At 45.3% G+C, this 21,429-nt stretch overlaps 1 protein-coding gene and 1 long non-coding RNA gene across 2 annotated transcripts; one reads left to right on the top strand and one right to left on the bottom strand.

Moving 5' to 3' along the window:
• Positions 1-6,129: 6,129 nt before the first annotated feature.
• Positions 6,130-12,911, top strand: LOC149325830 (uncharacterized). Its single transcript, XR_016285945.1, has 2 exons — positions 6,130-6,473; positions 12,785-12,911. It is a non-coding gene; the product is annotated as an uncharacterized LOC149325830 (long non-coding RNA).
• Positions 12,912-13,929: 1,018 nt separating this feature from the next.
• Positions 13,930-16,015, bottom strand: LOC149325829 (uncharacterized). Its single transcript, XM_089563552.1, has 3 exons — positions 15,545-16,015; positions 14,524-14,659; positions 13,930-14,317 (listed from the first exon to the last, which is right to left on the bottom strand). The coding sequence occupies exons 1-3, from the start codon at positions 15,796-15,798 to the stop codon at positions 14,015-14,017; spliced, it is 693 nt and encodes a 230-aa protein (XP_089419678.1). The 5' UTR covers positions 15,799-16,015; the 3' UTR covers positions 13,930-14,014.
• Between the last annotated feature and the right edge of the window lie 5,414 nt (positions 16,016-21,429).

The following is a 21,429-nucleotide window of genomic DNA, read 5'->3' as shown; positions in this document are numbered from 1 at the left end:
ATTTTCTCATATCAAGCATACTGATAAGTACACAAATCTGAGTGCTTTCAAGAGAGGTGACGCACCCGGTATTCAGTGTCCAGAAGCATACATAATGCTGCAGAATCCTATAGCAAGAAAATTTCTTTTAGTTGACAGATGGCTATGTCTGGTCACAAAGTCAATACCAAGTAAGGCGCATATCCTAACCTGCAATTACATGAAGCTGCACGTGCTTCATAGGCTGTAACTCCGCCAATAACTGCTACATATTTTCCACCTCTAGCACGAGTGCGGAATCAATATACAGCATGGAAACAGCAGTTTTGTTGCTTTAGCTTCTTTACTATGCTGTTTAGGCAAGGGACGAGTTGAAATATTTGCATGGGCAGTTCTCGATTGAAGTAACGTAAAAAACATCCGCACTCCTTTCTGCTGAAGCGACTGGTGGACCACTTTTGCATGTCGCATCTCGTATGACTTGCTAAGGGTCCAGACTGACACACGCACTTCGTCAAACCTTCACAGAAAACACTCTTCGCTTTTGCTATAAGCTCCGGCCACAGGCAGTAAGTGTCCCGTCACCGTTCACATCGCAAAAGAAGGCAGCGCTCGCAGGCGGTCAGTTTGAGCTGACAGCGACAGGCGTTGCAGGCACACCGCCGACTAAGTTTCCAAGGAAGCCACACTGTAGAAGGGCGCCGTCTTGTAATCGAAACACACCACAGAAACAATGGCCACTGTCGCTGCTTATGAGCCAGGCATTTTTGCAACGAAGTTAGCAGAGCAATAGGCCGAAAGGTTCGACTCATCAAACGACGGCACCGCACTGCTGACCTCATTATCGTTGTCGACCAGACATCCATAACACATATGCCCCGACGGATCGCTTAATTGGGAGCTGCTACTACTCTTGGATGAGAGCGCGCCCACCGGCAGCACACACCGGTAATCCTTCTTCTTTTGCGATTCCAGCACAGTAACAGCGGCGCACAAGACCGCCCAGCAGCAGCACGAGAAAACAAGCGAAGCTCACGGCGGTGATCTCAGAAACCATGCAGCATGTCGGATAGGCTTTGGATTTGACGCGCTAGACCATGCCCACTCAAGCACGCACGCACGCACGCATGTACCGACACGCATATTCATGCGTCCACGCGTCACAAATTTCTCAAGTTTTTAATGCTAATATGTGCACAAGAACTTAATTATTTTTGTAACGAAAGATTCATTTGGTTTTAATCCTTTGCTATCGCACTGCCCAAACGCCACGCCAAAAGCATAGAGCCCGAAAGAGACGACCTGGAGGAATGCCTGGAGGCGATGCCTTTCTAAATGGGCCGAAGGAAGCCGGAACTGGCCGAAGCGCTAGCCAACGAACGCAGCGTCTGGGGAGGGACAACATGGCGGTCAGCGTTGCTACGTTTGTCGTGGTTATAGTGAATACATTCTAGTTCACTATAGTCGTGGTCCTCCTTTGTGGTGTCGAGGGCGTGAACCATCGCTGGCATGAGCATTTGTCACTCTTCCGATATGTGATGTGCCGACAGCAGTGAAATTCGCTGGTGCGATGTACGAAAACGTGAAGGTGCTGAGTAAACCTGTGTTTATAGCGTGCGTCAGCGGGCTCGACGGATAGCGCGTCGTCCTTTGCGCGCCTTCACTGGAAACGCTATGCTGACGGCGGGGCTCATTTCCTCCATGGCGGAGCAGCTGGTGGGAGACCACTACCCGGGTGACATCTCGCATCTTGGGGGTAAGTTAATTTTCTTCGAACCTGTTCATTATTTCAAAGCCTTTGCGCACAACTGGCCACGTCAACACAGCTAGTACAGAGACGCGAAGACGCAGTGCCTATCGCGGCAGCACGCAGCGCTGAAAGGTTGTTTGCTGGCGGCACACGGGCATGAATGCGCGTGTAGTGTTAGTGGTCACACGGTCATGGTCAGTATGCCATGCAAATATGCACTGCTGATCCGATCGCGGGGTGCACGATATCGGCGCCGTACTGCCGCCGTACTGCCATTCATCTCTCGCCGAGAATGGAATATGTGCCCGCCAATAGATCTTCGGCCCGGGCTTTACATTCTCGCCGCATGTTACGCTGTAATTGAAGTAACAGCGCTCGAGCAGTTTAACTACGTAGACTGCGATTCAGCTGTATCCGTTAGGATTGAGCTTCCTCCTCTTTCACATGTATTTCACTTGTACTTTTATAAATTGTGTATTTAAGGTACGAAGCTCCGTATGATCCAGCTGCGTTCGTACTTATAGCCGAGCCAGTGTAGTCGAGCCTTGAATAGCAGAACGGTGAGATAAAAACAAATTGCTCTGAAGTTTTTCGCCTCTATTTTGGCATTCGCTTTTTCATACTTTGGCTCGGAGCTGAAATGGTACAAACAACTGCAAAATGCACACAGGTGCCCTAGCTCCATTTGGCCTAAATCCCGAAGTTGCAGTGAAATTTAAGGGTAATTGAGCCTTTAATATGTACGAAGAATAAACTTGATTGTTGCATGATTATAACCAATGGCGCAAATAAATCTGACTTTGACTTAAATATGCTGAGGTACCTCTCCAATACCTTATTTGATGTTAAAGGAAAAAGTGTGGGTTTTCTGCAATTGGCACTATTAATTCATCATACCTGTGAGAATGTGAAATCAGTGCTAATCATGCCAGATTTCAAATTGAGGGACGCATGCAGAATTTGAAGCAAACCAGCCTTCTACTGAAAATATCGTTCTGCTGTGGTCTGTTCTTTTGAATGGTGGTATGTATTGTAGAAACGATGCTGGATATCGATATGCAAGTGATGTCTCGTCTGAGGCTAGCTTGTGAATGACTGCCGTGGTTATGAATTTCTTGTTGCCTGGCCCACTTCGAAATGTGGTTAAACAGTCGTGTTCCATTCTGCGACCGGCTCCTTTTTGTGCCTTGCATTTTGCCTTACATGCTTGATTCTAGTCCATTTTTTGCACTCTGCTGCTGTTAAATGTGTCTTTTTACCTTGCAGCAAGCTCCACATAGCTTTACCAGCAATGCCTCTTCCAAGCTCTCCAGTATAGCTGTGCCAGCCTTTCACTTGGTGCTAGGATGCCCAGCAAGCAAGGAGGCTTTTGAGGTAAGCACTGAAGACATCTTCCGACACAAGTAGCTTTTATTTTCCTAGTCCACTGCTACTTGTGTGACCCCTCGTTATGTTTATTTTGGCAAGTTAGGTTGCCTATTAAGGGCTCTCTTTTGTTTTTCACCTGCTGCTGTGGCCTACTGCATTGGTGTTCGGCTACTGAGCCCAAAGACGCGGGATTGAATTGTGGTGGCTTCGTTTCGACAAGGCGAAATGCATATTTGCTCGTGTGTTATGCAATGTCAGTGCATGTTAAAGAATCTTTGGTGGTCGAAATTTATGCACAGCCCTCCTCTATCAATGGAGCTATTGTTCAACTTTGAGGCATTAAAGGGACACTGATGGCAAGCTGAAGTTGACCTGTGATGATGAAGTTCCGCATTCTAACCACAAAGACGACACTTTTTCTGAAAGTGGAGCTTTATAAGCCAGAGAAAGCAAACATACAATTGTCATCAGCACCGGCTGATTTCGGAAGTAAATTGCGATGCGCTGACTCCGTTTTTTTTTTTTTGGCACAGATTCCAGAGGCTAGGCTCAGAACGGTCAGAACCTCAGAACGGTTATCATGGAGTCCTTTGTGTAGACTTCATGAGTTCAAATCGAGTGTCGGGAAAATTTTTAAATGTAATTTTTGCGCCAATCATTGTGTTGATGGCCTTTGCGCTGCTGTTAAAACCCGGGATAGCAGTATGGTATCCCATAAAACTAGGTTCAGGACTTGCAGGAAGTGGTTTATCACATTCTGCTAGCTTGTGCAAGAAACTACTTCAGGGATATGTGCAGGTGTCTTTAATGTGTTCCTGAGTGAGCACTAACTCGTTAGGGGGAAGGCAGCTTCTGATCTGGCACTACAGTGCCAGTGTCGTGAGTGTAAATCATAAGATGACCCATCAGTGTGTACGCCTGATTTCTGTGACACTTCAGTGGTGTGTAGAAGTGGTAAACAAATCTGTAAGGTATTTGATGCATATCTCCAAGGCAACGGCTGTATGAGTAGCGAAGCCATTAGTCAATCTTCAACGGAAAGAATTTTCTCTTTTAGATGACGTGCTTGTATATCAGTGACAGTTATTTGTTGTCCTGCCTTTCGCTGGTGTGGGTCATGTGTGGCGCATCTTCATGCGAGCCTTCTTTTCCTTCACAAAAAATTAATTGATAGTCCAACCTGTTTTCTTCTCTTTTCCTGTGTTGCATCTTTTGGCTGGTTTTAAATCTGTAACTGAGCTCAGACCGTGATAATTACAGCCGGAAAACAGGGCTACTGAATGTGAGCTTGGCATACATGCGTACTGTATGTGTGAAAGTGCAGTTTACAATAGTCAGAAATGCTTGATAGCCTTACAAGAATCTAAAATTTTGTTGGAATTCCTATTTGTTCTCTGTTCAAGTGTCGAGAGTTTTTCCACTTCATCGTGTGATTAGAGCCACTTTGGTACTTAAGCTGAAATCTTTTCTTTAGCCTGCATGTTTCTCACTTTTGGGACAGAAACGTGGAGGCTAATTAAAAGAGTTCAGCTTAAAAGAGTATAGACACCTAATCTTGGTGGCATGTTTTCTTCTATATAATGATGCGGAAGACACTACTATGCATGAATCACCATCTGGTATTCGCGTGAGACTGCTAAATAATTTATAATCAACTTTTTCTGCCATCCTGTTTCGGTGAACAATTTGACTATGGCTATGACATCAAAGAGAGGTTATAGGTCACGTGAGGCGTGGAAAAACCACTTATAATCGCTGCTTCATCATTTTAATTCGCTACAGCGCTGACGCCAGCATTCCTTAAGAGCCAGAAGTACCAATTGTATTGGAGTTTTTCATGCCTCACGTGACCAATAACCTCGCTTTGACATCAGAGCCATCATTCAGCTGTCGAAACCGAAACAAATACAGCAGGAGAAAGAAATTTGATTATAAATTATTTAGCGGTCATAGGAGGATGCCATGTGGTAATCCGTGTATAATACTTTATGCCTTATTACAAAGAAAAAAACACGTGCCAAACGATAAGGACAGGAAAGTGAGCTATGGAAAGAAAAATGATAAGTCTAACATTAAGAGACCAAAAGGGGGCGGAGGGTGAGGGAACAAACACGGGTTAATGACATGCTACTTGAAATTAAGAGGAAGAAATGGGCCTGGGCGGGGCTTGTAATGGGAAGACAACATAACCGCTGGTCCTTAAGGGTAATGGAGTGGATTCCAAAAGAATGCAAGCATAGCAGGGGGCGGCAGAAAGTTAGATGGGCGGATGAAATTAAGAAGTTTGCGGGGATATGGTGGCCACACCTAGCAAAGGATAGGGTTAATGTGGAGACATGGGTGAGTCCTTTGCCCTGCAGTGGGCCTAGTCAGGCTGATGATGATGGTATGTGTCGCACCTGCTGCTTCGTGCTATCAGCTGGCCCATGCTTGGCCGACCAGACTAGCCAAATTTGTGATGTGGGTTTTCTATTGCACCTGCATTTGTGTACACAGAGGACTTGAATGGTAGCAGGCGATCCTGTGCATGTGTTCACGCCACAGCACACATGACCCACACTGAAAGCTTCTCTGCCTTTAGTAAGACAGCTGCATCAGTCTGGGGCATAACGTATCCCAGTGCTAGAGTATGAGTAAATTGCTCTCGAATATTAATCTGGTATCAGGTAGCATAGCGCAAAAGAAGGCTAGCGCGGCTGCCTAATATTCTCTTGGGCAGCTGTATTGGATTTTCAGTGCCTGTTAGTGTAATCCGTGAAAGTTCACTGTAAACCATTCGTTTCGATGTAAATTAGGAAGTTCTTAGAGCCCTGTACTTTTTAATGATAATAACAAGGTAATGCAGTAATTCAATTGTACCTGTTCTCTTTCAACACAGTAAAGTGCTGCTGGGTCGAGTTCACAGTTTTACTTTGTAGGTGTGCTCTGGCTGTCATCATCATCATCAGCAGCAGCAGCAGCACCAGCACCAGCCTGACTACACCCACTGCAGGGCAAAGGCCTCTCCCATGTCTCTCCAATTAACCCTGTCCTTTGCCACTTGCGGCCACTGTATCCCCACAAACTTCTTAATCTCATCCACCCACCATTTTTTCCTGTGTGTGTGTCTTTTTCGCCATTCTGAAATTCAATCATACAAATGGATTGATGCACGTAGTGTCAGGTGCGTAATGTGATACCACCAGCTCACCCCAAGCTGTGCTCAGATTTGCCTCAGTGCTGCAAGAGCAATAAGGCAGGCTTGAGGCTGAGTGGTGCAAAAACATGATTTTTCAAGAATGTCTTTGTGGAAATTGCAATTAATCATGTGAATTTGCTTTCATTTTAGGAGCTGCACACAAGCTGTGCGCCTTTCCATGCTGATCATGCTGGCCAGGTACGCTTATTTCATTTCATTTCATTTATTTTTTCCCTTAAAGGCCCGAGGGCATTACATAAGGGGGGAGCAAACTCAAGATTTGTACGAACAAGACAAGAACACTACAAAGAAAGAAAAAAAATAACATTGAAAAGGAATAGAGATGTACAACAGGTAAGGGGCGTCGAAAAGGTTATACAATATGTAACAAGTAAAAAAAAATTAACACATGAGTAAACAAAGGCTAAGGAATGAAAAAAAGCAAGGACACTTGTCTGTCTCAAGCACAACATATAATTGAAAAGATTGCACTCACGAAAAATGGTCCTTTAGTATTTCACGGAATGATTTGCGATTAGTGCATGATACAATGGTGTTTGGCAGGGCATTCCATAGAGCTATTGCGTGCGGGAAAAAAGAAGAACTGAGTGCTAACGTGCGACAGTTGATGCGAGCGATGCTATGATTGTGGTTCAAGCGGCTAGACGTCCTATGGGGGGGTTCTAGTTTTGCGTGGCGTGAGCGCGGATGATAATAGAAATGATGCAGAAGACAGAGGCGAGATATGATGCGGCGTGACACGAGCGATGGAATGGAGACGGACTGTTTCAGTGCAGTGATGCTGGTTTTTCTTGAATAGGAAGATGTTATAAAGCGGATGGCGCGGTTCTGTACGGCTTCGAGGTCGGCGGCGAGATAAGCTTGCGATGGATGCCAAATGGATGACGCATATTCTAATTTCGGGCGAATGAATGTCATGTATGCTAGTTTCTTTATTTCAGGGGATGCGTCCTTCAAGTTACGTCGTAAGTAGCCGAGTGTGCGTGAGGCTTCTGCGCAAATGTTTTGAATGTGGGTTACCCATGCTAGTGATGGTGTTAGGTGGAGGCCAAGATATTTGTATGATAATGTGGGGTCGACAAGAAGTGAACCAATGCTGTACTGATGCGGATTCATAGTGCGTTTTCTCGTGAAAGACATAGATTTGCACTTGCTAATGTTTAACGACAGGAGGGACGTATTACACCATGACGCGAGTGTGTTAAGATCGGTTTGAAGTAAAGATGAATCATTGGCCGCCTCAATAACTCTGTATATGACGCAATCATCTGCAAAAAGCCGTAAATTAGAGTTTATGTTACAAGGGAGATCATTAATGTAAATGAGGAATAGAAGCAGTGACAGTCCAGCGCCTTGAGGGACCCCTGATGTTACGCTGGTGAAGGGTGAGTGGCTATCGTTTGCGGAAGTGAACTGCTTGCGTCCTGATGGTTACATTACTAGGTTGTTTTCATAATGGCAGTTGTGGATTTCTGTGTGGTTTTAAAAAAAATTGTATAAGTATTTGGCCTGCCACAAAAGTATAGTGGTGCATTCAAGGCCAGTGTTACAAAGGGATGTTTTGATTGCTGCAAGAACTTGAAGGCCCCTGTGTGGTCACTGTGGAAGGCCCCCTCCCTACTTAGGAATTGCTATTTGGGTTACTCAGTCATTTGGCAGAGGAATAGTGTATAGAGATAAGGGATGGAAGAATGCTTCCAACTAAAGAAAAAAATCCAGCAAGCAGTCATAGAAGCAGAAGTACAAAAATGGCAAGGCTTTCTCTAATTTACATCGAATCTTTTTCACTTAGACTTCTTATTGCATAGAACGGCTGATGCTTGGCATACACACATATTTTCTTTAGGTATGCAGTAGCTCTCACATTCTTGTATGATATGGTCACGGTGCCAAAAAATGATGGTGGTGTTAGAAAACTCGGAATATAGAGGAATGTCTTACAATCAGCAGCGAGACGTGAGGCCAGTGTTCCTCGAACTAAGTTTGTACACCGTTCATGTCTGGCTGATGCAGCAGCTGTTCTGGTTATACAACTTCATGTAGAAGTTAGATACAGAGCACCAATAGCACTATCTATACAAGTTGCAGCGTGCTCGACATTGCACTCATTTCACTTACATGCTCCCATCTTTCATTTGTTAAAAAGTGGCCAAAAGTGCTCAATAAGCTGAGTAGGCATCAGAAAGGCACTTCGACCTCGTATATAGCAGTAGAGTTCTTACAGAATAATATAACTTGTGTAAGTATGGAATGACCACAATTGAAAGGCCACATTTCTTTTCAACTAAAGTGGCTGTTTGGACTTGTTGGTCAGTGATCATGGTTAAAGAATGCAGTGTGAAAAAACAAGGACAAATGAAAAAGTGGACAGGACTGGCGGGTGTCCATTTCTTCGTTTGTTTTTGTCTTTTCACACTGCATTCTTTAACCGTGATCACATTTCTTTGTCCTTTACATTTTTTTTACAAAGCTCGTGCTTGCAAATGTTAGAACATACGAAAAAAAATGAAGCCTGGCTGATAACCGCCAGAAATTTTGACCTGCCAAATATACTCACGAATGCAACAGTGAGACAGGCGGGCGAAAAACAGCAGTACAACTTTTTTTAGATTTTTGACAGTAGTGGTGCTTGTACTGCAGCTACTGCTAGGATAACATGTCTTGCCTCTGTAGCTCTGTTGCCTTCGTGCATATATTTTGTAAATGAAAGGTTTTTGTGACTTGTAGCCGGCCTTCAAGGTGCTGGTGTTTTGGCATCTGTTTTAACCTCTGTATGCAAAAGCCTTGCCAAAAATAGCTATCAGGAAATGCGTCCATTGGAGGAAAAGTGACATAGGATTGCGATCATTTCGTACATAGACCAGTTATCTCATTCTTTGAAGAATGCTGGAGCCAGGTGCAAGGTTCTGAGGGCCTTTTGGCCCCTAATAAGCTTGAGCACCTTTGCCCACTCATTGATTAATGGAAGACAGGCATTAGTAAGTGAAAAAAGCACTATGTCAAGCACAGCTTAACAAATGTAAACTGTGCTCGGTTGTGTTTTTTCTCATTTCTTTGCTACATGATTGAAGATAAAGGTGCTATCAAAGTAAATGAAAGTAAATGGAAGGCAGTATTAGTGAAAATTTTTGATTTCATAGCCTAATTTAGATTGTCCAAATTATATAGTGCACCAAGAAATTTCGCACATTACGGTTTGAAGGCAGGTGTACTTTGTCCAGGCCGGCTGTTGCATCAACCAAATATTAAGGGAGTAGAACTTGCATACCTAGCTGCCTCATCTCCACAATCTTGTGTGTCATTGTAACTTGTCCATCTGGACTGGGGAATGTTTCCAATGCTGCCTTTGTTTTTCGGCACCATGTCTAGCAGATGCAAGGAACTGCCAAGCTCCCGACCGCTCAGCTAAAAACAGTGTCATGCGCAATGCAAGTATCAACCTTCCTACATGATTACAATTGCAATTACGATTGCAATGAGGTTTCTGGCAGTAAATTCAGTTGCGAGTCATTGCTCATGCTGTGTACTTTCTTTGCCCCTCATCTCTGGGTCCTATTCCTTCTTGATAGTCTTCCTGGTCTGAGCTTCTGTGATAGCCTGTTGACATACACGAGAGATGGCATCTATGAATTTAGAGTGTTATTGGCTCTGACTGAAAAACATGCACTTTCCAGGACTACTACCTGCAGATGTGCCATATCTGTTTTCATTGCCACTGTTGTGCTGTAGTTTTGCTATCCACTTCCCTATTTTGTAATGGAAGATTTCTAGGCTGTAGCAGGCCAGACACATATAACTGTAATGCATAGAGTGCTGTATACATTAGTTAAAATTCATCGTCATCAGCCTGACTACACCCACTGCAGGGCAAAGGCCTCTCCCATGTCTCTCCAATTAACTATGTCCTCTGCCAATTGCGTATCCCCGCAAACTTCTTAATCTCATCCGCCCACCTAATTTTCTGCCGCCCCCTGCTACATTTACCTTCTCATGGAATCCACTCTGTTACCCTCAAGGACCAGCGGTTGTCTTGCCTTCGCCTTACATTCCCTGCCCGAGCCCATTTCTTCCTCTTGATTTCAAATAGGATTTCATTAACCCGCGTTTTTTCCCTCACCCACTCCGCCCGCTTCCGGTCTCTTAACGTTACACCTATCATTTTTCTTTCCATAGCTCGCTGCGTTGTCCTTGAATTAAGCTGAACCCTCTTTGTTAGCCTCCACATTTCTGCCCCATAGGTGAGTACCAGTAAGATACAGCTGTGTTAGACTTTTCTCTTGGGGGATATTGGCAAACTGGCTTTCACGATCTGAGAGAACCTGCCATATGCGCTCCACCCCGTTCTTATTTTTCTAGTTATTTCCCTCTCATGATCTGGATCAGTGGTCACTACCTGCCCTAAGTATACATATTCTCTTACTACTTCTAGCACCTCGCTACCAATTATGAACTGCTGTTCCCTTGCTAGACTGTTGAGCATTACTTTGGTTTTCTGCATGTTCATTTCTAGCCCCACAATTCTGCTCTGCCTGTCTAACTCATTCATCATGCTTTGCAGTTCATATCCTGAGTGGCTTAGCCAGGCAATGCCATCAGGGAATCTCAAATTACTTAGGTATTCTCCAGTAACTCTTCTCCCCAACTGTTCCCATTTCAGGCCCCGGAACACCTCGTGTAAACAGGCGGTGAATAGCATTGGTGAAATCGTGTCTCCCTGCCTGACACCTTGCCTTATTGGAATTTTATTGCTGACCTTATGGAGAACTATGGTAGCTGTGCAGTCGTTATAAATATCTTCCAATATTTTCACATAACACTCTTCTACACCCTGATTCCACAATGCCTGCATGACAGCTGTGGTTCCACCGAGTCAGTTGCTGTCTGGTAGTCAGTGAAGGCTATATATTGGGGTTGGTTGTATTCTGCCCATTTCTCTATCACCTGATTGATTGCATGAATGTGGTCTCTTGTTGAGTATCCTTTATGAAAGCCTGCCTGATCATTTGATTGATTGAATTCGAAGGTTGTCTTGAGTCTATTAGTGATTACCTTAGTAAATACCTTGTAGACAATGGATAGTAAGCTGATCGGTCTGTAAATCTTCAAGTCCTTGACATCTTCTTGCTTATGAATTAAAATAATGTTCGCATTCTTTCAAGCTTCTGATACGCTCGTGGTCACGAGGCAAGCGTATGCAGGGTGGCTAGTTTCTCTAGCATTATCTCTCCTCCATCCTTCAACAAATCTGCTGTTACCTGATCCTCACCAGCTGCTTTACCCCTTTGCATTGCTCCTGAGGCTTTCTTTACTTCCTCCCTCGTTACTGGCGGGATGTCCCATTGCTGTGCTCTACTGCCTCTCTCTGTAACGTTCTGATTACATTCACTACTGTAGAGATTTGTGTAGAACTCTTCGGCTACTTTAACTATCTTATCCATATTGCTTATGACATTGCCCTCTTTGTCTTTTAGCGCATACATCTGGTTTTTACCAGTGATTAGTTTTCTCTTCACTGATTTTAGGCTACCTCCATGCTTTAGAGCATGCTAGGTTTTCTCCATGTTAAACTTTCTTATGTTGGCTACCTTGCACTTATAAATAACTTCGATAGCTCTCCTAGTCCTATTCTATCTCTGAAGTTAGACGTCCTCATGCTTTGGCGTTTCTTCATCAGATCTTTCGTCTCCTGAGATAGCTTGCAGGTATCCTCTCGAATGATCTGACCACCTACTTCTGCAGCACGCTGCAATGAATTTAAGTATGTATTTAAAGATATCAGGGTGGGAGATTGAGCTTTGAGATTTGCACTTCAACTCGGGAGTTATGCCGCTGCTACACAGAATACTTGATCGCCGTAGAGATATTTCATCATCTCGCACCAAACTGCTGTGGCGCCACTGTCACAGTTGATAATTTTTCTGGGAAGCTGTTGTAGCACTCACGCAGTTTTGAAAAGGTGGTATTTATTGTTTTTGTGCTATTGGCAACAGTGATAATACGCTTGCTGCAGTGTTTTGTGGCCAGCCTTCTTTTTTTTCAGTGAAATAAGTTGTACATTTCATGTTGAGTATTCTTTCAGCGATTAAATTGCTTTGATTTTATTCCTTACCGTAAGTTGCGAGTGCTCCATGTCTGAGTGCAAATTTCTAACACTGAAAAGCCTTCAAAATCTTGATAGATGTCCACACTGTTCTAGGGACTCTGTGGCTATTGGAAATGCCCATTTAGCTGCATTCAAGTGCCACTGAGCTGATAGCCATTTGAAAGCCTTGAAAATGCCTGTGTGACACGGTTATTAGATTTTGTGCAGGTTTGATGCTGAGCAGCCTGCGTGCTTGAGTCGGGTTTTCCAATGTCTGTATTTCAAACCTGATACTTTTCGAAATCATCATTAGTTCATTAATGGAAGGACTACTTGTGCCCTTTTCTGGAATCTCCAGAAAACAAATTAACTGAATTTTTTTGCATATACTGCTACCTTTTTGCAGGTGCTGCATAGTGAGAACCTGGATCAAGACGCCAACCTGCTGGACTTGGAGAAGCTGAAGAAATTGTTTAGCCACTGTGTGGCACCCGTCATGAGGGATGTGGCATTAATAAAGCCAGTTAAGGTGACCTTATCTATGTCCTTTTGCAAGCATGCTACACACATGAGAGCCATCCCACGAAGCACCATTGCTGCAAAGCTTGTTATCTCACAACATGCATGCTGAATGAGGCAGTGACAGACAGATGAGGAGGCCTTAACGTAGGGCATTGGCATAATGTGTTGAGCAGTGATGTAGGAGCCTTGCAGCCATGCAAGGTATTATCGGTATCATGATGCTAACTCCATTTGACACTGTCTAGTGCTCTGTGAGCCAGACAAGGCTCTTGAACATTCTGGGACTCACCCTTGGCTCTCGGACATTCTGGAAGCCCCACCCGGCTTGCGCATATCACGCGAGGATGTCTCCTGCTGTACGAGCCTTACGCGGCTTGCGCACGTTATGTGACAGATGTCTCGCGTTTGCGAGCTTGCTCGGCTTGCGCAAATTGTGTGAAATATGTCTCGCGTTCTGCGACCTCGCTCAATCGTCACAATGTGCGTGGCAATAAATACGCAAAGATAGGCACGCAGAATCCACGTTCAATATTTTCAATAGGGTGCTCTCGAGTGCAAAAACTTTTTGCATTGTTCCCCATTTCCGACACTTGCGGCTCATCTCGTATGCTTTTGAAATTGTGCGCAGCCTTGATAACCTGAGCTTTCTTCTTGCATTATTCGTTGTGAAGCTTGTTGCACTTTTCTATAATTTTGTCTTAACTTCCACTTCACTGTTGACCGCTACGTACAGAAGAAAAGTTGAAGCATAAAGTGTTTATTCCGTGGAAAAGATTTTTCCTCACAATTCGTTATTGGATGGCTTGCTTTCTGGACGCGTTTGTTGTGGAACAAACATGTTGAGATCAACGAGGCACCACTGTGCTTTAACCTTATGTGTCCGTTCAACCACTGCTGTGCATTGTCGTCATGTCTGTCCTAAATACCCTGTAATTTTTATTGCACTGCGAGCCATGCACAGATTATTGTTCTTTGAATAAATCATTCGTAGCAACATCGTGGGGTAAATGTTATTTTCTTTTTTTTTTCATTCTTTGTTGGCTCTTTCAAAATATTTTGTCATTGCGCTATACAGTTTCTCTTGCATTTGAAGCTGGCGCTCCCGCAGGTCAAATTATTTCTGTCTCGCTGCCCGGAGGTCCTCTCGTAGACTCTTTTGCTCTTCTAGTAATGCAGCAAAATCAACAGAGGCTGGCCTCTTGCGGCCTCGTGCTGGCTGCCGTTGCCTACACTGCTGCATTTGCTGCGCACCTCCAGCTGAGTGGGCAGCAGCAGGGTCTACAGAAGGCAGCTGTGAGCAGCTCTCTCCCCCCTCCAGGTCGCTGCGGTCGTGGACCACAGATGACTGGACCACAGCTGAGCACTGCGGTTCGTCATCTGTGGCGCTGTGCTCTCCAGACTCCATGCCCCGAATGATCTGCACAATGCAATAAAATGGATGCACAGTGAAAAACCTGACCTCAAGTTTTAAAAACACCTTTCACCATATATAAAGCTTCCCTTGAGGAGCAGCTCCAGCAGAACATGAAACCTTGCATGTAACTGTAAGCGTCATCTGTGTCACACTGCAAAAAACAGTCAAGGAACAGGAAGGATACAACTGCGTGCTTATGACTCGTATACCTGTTCTACGGAAGCAGTGCTTTCACGCACAAGTGAAGCGTCATTCATAGGAAGGCGCCCCAGAAATGTTGCCAGGCGGTGGAAGTGCGGCCACGGGATGGCGCCGGACCCTGTAGTCTGTTTCTTTTGCCAGAAACTGAAATAAAGGGCAAGAGTACTGTTTGAAAATTGAACAGCATGCCTTCTCGTTTGACAGAAAAATGCCTGAGCAGCTTAGTGCTGCAAAAGGTAGGATGAGGTGGTTTAAAAGCAATAAGCATACAAAGTGCTGCACATTTTGTGTCCTGCACCTAACCAAGCCTATCTTCTTGAAAAACTTTTGAACTGCATTGCAGACTATAGGCCCCCATGGCCCGATTTTGGTAATAACAGCGTATTAACTTGCATCACAGTTCATTCTCCACAATCATAAATGGGTGCAATTGGCAGTACAAACTAGTTTGTTTGGATTAGTACAGTTTGTTTTGAAACGCCTTTTTTTTACTTCCACCTGTAATCCTTGTACTTCTAATCCGCAATGTGTGAAAGGATGCATGCCACAAAGTAATTTCATAACCGCGGTAGTACAAAGTCTGGACGATAAACGCGTCGAGGCCCTCTGCACTCTCTCTACCAAGAATATAAAAAAACAAAAGCACCTGTGTAAACGCCGCAGTGTCGCACTGGGTAAGGAGTTCTGCTGCTGAACGCGAAAGCGAACCTCAAGAGCGGCGGCTGCATGTCGATGGTGCCGAAATGATAAAACACCAGCTTGACGTACGTTTGACACAGTAGACCACTGCAGCGTCCTAACCAGCGACGTTGCGGATGAACGCCTTCGCAACGAAAATTTCCGAAAATGTGTCACCGCTCCCCTTGCTTTGCATGCCTGCCTCTGATCTGCGCGATTCGTAAACGGGGCCGCAAGTACTGGTAGTAATGCAGCAAGTCTGCTGCTAGATAGGGGACAGCTGCACTGTGCCGATCACAATTTGGCCTCCTGTGCGGCGGCAGCGGCGCGCGATGTATAAAAAGTTCTTACCGGAATTTGTGGGACAAATTCTCTATCTTTGTGTGAACTTGCTGTTTTGTCCTCTGGAAGCCGGCAGCTCGAAGCTCAGCAGCAATTTCTGCGTAAATGTTGCTGTTACGCTTTCGCCGACGCAGGTCGGCCAGCCTCTCCTCCCAACAGTCAATCAAGACACTTGTCTCTCGCTCTGTCCAAACCTGCCGCGGTTGAGAAGGCTGCGCTCGTTGATTTGATTGTGCCTCGTTTTCTGCTTCCATTTCATTCATTAAACCACGTCAAAATAAAAAAAATTGAATCGAAAAAGTGCAATAAACTTCACTTAATTTTAAAAAAAGGCTCACTAAACGCACGCACGCACGCACGCACGCACACACACACACACACACACACACACACACACACACACACACACACACACACACACACACACACACACACACACACACACACACACACACACACACACACGCAGACGCACACACGAACACAACTACAAAATGTACAACAAAAACAAAGCAATCGCAACACCACCACAAACAGAAAAACTGGCTCTTCCAATATGGCTTCCTCTCGGTTCTACATTGGGTTCTAGAGTATGTGGTCAATTTGCTTGAAAACAACACTTTTAGCAAGGATTTGTGCATTATATGTAAAAAAAAAATTAAAATTCCGTCGTTTAGCGAACGCATTTGCTCTTCGCTAGTTCTGCTCTAACTTGTGGCGCAAAGACGCTGCGCTCGAGAGTACACGCGCTTGTGCCTCGAAGGCATTCCAAAATCTCGAATGTCTTCGTGGAGCGCCGTCGACTGGAAAGTCATTCCAACCGAATGCCGTTCAAAAACGTCGCGTAGCAGCGCACGTTTGGCATTCGAGTCGAATGACGTTCGGTTGGAAGGCATTCGAAACGCCCGTGTAGCACGGGTATCAGTCGCCGTGTTATCTGATCTCTTCCAGGTTGGGTCGCACATCGGAGTGATGTGTCTTCTCCCACAATTTTCACATTTCACTCTTTTGTTGCGACACTCCTTAGAAGTATGTCCTCTGATTGCGCACCGATAACACCGACCTGCTTTACGCAACTTGTTTCTCTTTTCTTCCAAAGACAGTGATGCCTGGCACTCCTGTGCAACGTGACCCTTCGAAGCACAAAATGCACAGGCCTCAGTCTGTTTGGGTTGGCTAGTTAAGAGAGATGCTGCTGAGCCCCTGAGAGTGGCTGACCATTTGGGAGTTCTGGCCCTTTCCTTCTCTATTCTGGTTTTGTGACTGGCGTCATTGTTTTCCCATTGGCCAACTTGAAGTGCTTTCTCTCTACTCTCGACTTCCAACTTCAGGAACTCTAGCAATTTCTCTATCTTCAGATTGTCATTCGCTTTATCTGAAGAGCGGCACTTGTGATACTCCACGACGAAGGCAACTGGTAGCATCCTAAGCAGTGCAGAGCGCAACATAGCTTCGTAACTGCTACTCTGCACGCCTAGAGTCGTTAGTGCGGCCATATTACGCTGTAGGTGATCGTATAGTCGTCGTAAAGTGCTCACCTCGTTTGCATTTCGTACCGGTGGTAAGTCGAGTAGCTGCGTCAGATGTTCTTGAATCAGGACATCAGGCCGACCGAAGCGTTCTTTGAGGAGGTCGATGGCGGCGTCGTAGTTTTCTCCTGTCGCCTGAATGCCTGCCACAGCTGACAATGCCTTGCCTGTAAGCGTTGATCGCAGGTAGAGAAACTTCTCGGAGTTGGTGAGTGCAGCGTTGTCGTGAACGGCGTGCCGAAACTGTTGCCAGAACGGCTGCCATTCTGTTGTGGCGCCACCATATCGTTGTAACTCCAATTTCGGTAGTTTCACTTTTGATGCAACGCCTATTCCTTCTTCCGTTTGGGGGCATGTCGATCTTTCGGCCACCGATCTCTTTTGTTGTGCCTCCTTCACTTCCTGGTCCAGCTTCGCCATGTATGTGACGATCTGGTCGTTTAACTCGACGGTGCGCATGTAGTCGTCTTCCGCGTCGCTGTCTGGTACGACCTTCTCTATGGCTGCATCCACTTCCGTTAGTTTTTTCTGCAAGGCGTTTAACCTTGCCAACAAAACAGTGAAGCTCTTCTCGTCTGCCTCGCTCTCGAGCGACGAGTCTATGGCAGCGAGCAGCGTCGTCACCTGCGTTCTCAGCGCTGCCCTCTTCGGGCTGAGCCGCTTCATAACTGCGTCTCAGGTTTCATGACGGAGAAGCGCCGCTGGGCCTCGCTGCGCAGTTGCTGGGCGTGCGCCGTTTCGCACGTCTGCGGTGGCTGCTTCGTTGGTGATGCTGGTGGGTCGCGTTTCTTTGCGGTTCACAAGTACATTGCTGATAAACTGGATCGACTCATCCCGGGTTTCGGCACCAAAATATAGAAACTCAGGGGAGCGAAAATAACGACACGCACCACCGTTGGAAGTGAACAGAAGACTGATGTTTATTGCATTGCGATTGCCCAATATGGATTCAGAATGTCCATGGTTGCCCGTAGGCAAAATTACATCCGTCGAAGTTAGAGTTTCTACACCGCCTCCGAGAAGCCAGGAGCGCGGCCGATGGAGGTGAGGCCGCCGGCGAGTCGATGACGTCCATTATACCTCTGCCCGTGTTTATGTAGAACAAGCTGGAAGTGTTTATTGATGGTGTGAAAACAATTGCTCTTGTAGACACTGGAATAACAGTATCCGTTAGGTTTAGGAACCGTTCAGTAGGAAAGTAATGTTTAGTGGTGACCGTGCAGTGTCATTCCGGGCTGTCGGTGGTGAACCTTTAGTTCCACTTGGTGTGTGTGCTTCGGATGTTATTATTGGGGGTCTAACGTTTAGAACAGAATTCGCAGTGCTGCCTCGGTCAACGCATGATGTGAATCTTGGGATTGATTTTCTGCAAGAGTGTGGTGCAACTTTAGACTGTCAGCTCTTGTCGATGACTCGACACCTGATTTTGCAGCATTTGCGGTGGAAGAAGGCACTATTGTACCAGCTTTATTTATTTATTTACTTGAAACACATTACAGGCCCATTGGGCATTGTATAAGGAAAGCGAAAAATACTATACAGTACATTAATAGCCAAAGGAAAGAAAAGGGTAAACATACGATCATGATAAAAATAAATCATCAATACGGTGCATTAATAACAAATGTCACAAAAGGGAAACATACAGTCATGATAAACAATATATCAACGAATTAGAGAAGTATATATGACACGGAAATAACAACACGAAAAAAGAATGCGCGACACAAATTAAAGCACAACAATAAAATGTAATGTTCTCGCGGAACGTTGTAACGATGAGTAACATAACGCGATTAAGGCAAACACGGAAACATGATAGGCAAATATAAGTAAGAAAACATCCAAAAGGTGCGTCAGTAGCAGCAACGTAAAGTACAAAAAATAAGAAATAACGAAATATTTGAACGGAGGGGTGCTGATTGACGCTTTCAGTGAAATGTATGATGGGTTGAATATGGAAAGAATCGAGATTAGACACGGAAGCGATGTTGTCTGGTAGATCATTCCATAATCTGATGGCTCGTGGTAGTGCAGATGAATTGAAAGCGCATGTATCAGCATATATCCTTGAGAAACTGATCTGATTATATAATCTTTTCGACGTGCGGGAGGGGACTTCGAGGTGAAATGAACTAGTTCTATTAGAGTGCATATATTTGTGAAATAGTGTTAGAATAGCGATGTCGCAGCGTTTGTTTAATGGTTGTAGAGAAAGATCCGTTTTAATCTGAGTGACGTCTGAACGGTAGTTATAGGTTCGTGAAATGAATCGCGCTGCCCTGTTTTGAATACATTAAAACGGGGTGATCATGTTCTTATGGTAGAGAGAGCAAATGAAATTGAAATTGAAAGTTTATTTCTCCACACATTACAGTAGAAAGAGGGGACACTGGGCAAAAAGCTGCATAATGCAGCTTGAAGTAGCACCAAGTGCCCCATGAATACAACGACCGCAGTGTGTTTCGCGAACATCAGGCATAAGGTGAGCTTAATATCCCCATCAAAAGAAAGAAAAATGACAACAGTGTAACCCTGACCACGTACACAACAACAGAGATGCACATAAATAGTAGGAACAATATACAATACAATAAACCAAACCTATTTACATTGATGCCACAATAGATTCGAAAATGCACATGACAGATAATAAGTTTCTTCGCGATGTCTTGTATACAAACATTATTTGCTGCCAATATGTTAAGATAATTTCCCAGGTTATAGGATAAGGACTGTTTACAATTTACACTCTAGAAATTCCAAAAAAAAAGCTCAGACGAAAATGAATTTCACTAGCACATTTCACTCACCCGGTACCGAGATTGGGCGCTACCAATCAGAACCGCGCCTAGCGCACAGGCAGCGGAAGTGTGCATGCAATTGTTGCCTTGTCGGGGCTGTAGACAGCCGCGCATTTTGACGGCGTCTAACCCCTGTGTACGCGGCGCCGTAGGCAGGGCAGGGCTGACCAACAACAAATGAAGCTCACCGATGTTTCTTTTTTAGTCGGACTGGCAGGCTGTCGGCAGCAACCCCCCTCCAATCTCGACTCCCGTCTCCTGTCCGGATTTTCTTTTCAAAATTCCACCAACACGAACACACGAGTGCGGAGCAATGGGAGAGTCGGCTCACCAGCGACGAGCTCGCGACCCAAAGGGCCTTAGTGCAGCACGCGACTGATGCAGCACGACTCAGTGGAGCCTTGGAATAGGGGCCCACCCTTGCTGACGAGAAGCCTCAAGTCGCCAGCGCCAGAGAAGAAGACGGAGACTTCACAACCGCGAAACCCTTGAAAGATCCAATAAAGTCTTCACTCACTCACTCTTCAAAATTTTGAGCAAGGTGTGTACACTGACTTTTTTTCTTTTCGCTGCCGTCTTGGTGTGATCTGAGCCAACGCTTTTTGAAAAGCGCTGGCCGCCACGAAGGTTTGAAGCGGAATGGAAAGTGTCGCCCGCAGCGTTATTCATATTAGTTTTCGATGGCTTGAACTTCTTGTTTCCAGCTTTTGTGGCATGCGAAAAGCTTTCAGTACTCAGAGACATAATATTTTGGATCCATTTCGCAAGTACAAAGGAACAATATGCAAACTGGACGCCCAACCAATGAGAAAGGCAGCGCCCAATCTGGATGCCACCTCATTTCCGCTGCCGCAAATGGCCGCCGCGTTGCGACACCATCGGCTCGAAACAAGGATTTCTCGTGAAGATTAAAATACCAAATATTACGATTTCGGCGATCTCATTGCGCGTTCAGGAGTCACAATGTCCCTTACTGTGTATACAAAGAATAAAGATCTCATGCTTTATCTACGTCGCAGGGCACCTTTAAGCTCCGCCTCAAGAATATGGCGTGATATCATAGTCGGTTAATTCCCACATATGCAGAATATCATTCTCGGAGTCCTCATACCGCTCCTGGCGGAGTGATGCAGCGGTTAAGCCTGCGCCACTGACCTGCGATGGAAGGCGCTCCCTGCGGTGGGCCTTGTGCGGCCCAGGTTGAGCTTCCCGCAGCGACCAATAATTAATTTAACTGGCCCCTTCCATGGCGGGCAGTTTGCTCACTATTCGGAGGGCAGGTTGTGATGAGGCCCCAAGCTCACATGACCTAGGTGGCCCACCTGCCTCCTAGGTTTCTTGTTGGACACCACCTGACTCTGGTAGGTTGCGTCACGTAGCACACACGGTGATTGCAGGCTTTACCTAGCTGAGTGAAGCTACCGTTTAAAAACACAGACTTCAGCCAGCGAGGATATTCGCTGACATCATGCTCTGCGTGGGGTAGGAAATAGGGTAGTAAAGACAGAAGAAGGGTGGTAGAAAAGAGTGCGTTCATTGACGAGAGTTGCAGCGCAATAGT

The sequence above is a fragment of the Amblyomma mixtum genome, chromosome 10, assembly GCF_055824585.1.
Source record: "Amblyomma mixtum isolate Tamu chromosome 10, ASM5582458v1, whole genome shotgun sequence".
NCBI classification, from domain to species: Eukaryota; Metazoa; Arthropoda; class Arachnida; order Ixodida; family Ixodidae; genus Amblyomma; species Amblyomma mixtum.
Note: the sequence above shows the minus strand (reverse complement) of the source record. Positions and strands in the feature narration are given on the sequence as shown.

What these genes read in the sequence shown, in the direction of transcription:
- LOC149325829 (XM_089563552.1), bottom strand. Translation starts at nt 15,798, where the DNA reads ATGAATGAAATGGAAGCAGAAAACGAGGCACAATCAAATCAACGAGCG. An exon ending in AATTTGTCCCACAAATTCCG is followed by an intron (nt 14,660 to 15,544) that starts GTAAGAACTTTT and finishes CCTTTATTTCAG; the next exon opens with TTTCTGGCAAAAGAAACAGA. An exon ending in GCACTGCTTCCGTAGAACAG is followed by an intron (nt 14,318 to 14,523) that starts GTATACGAGTCA and finishes TGCATTGTGCAG; the next exon opens with ATCATTCGGGGCATGGAGTC.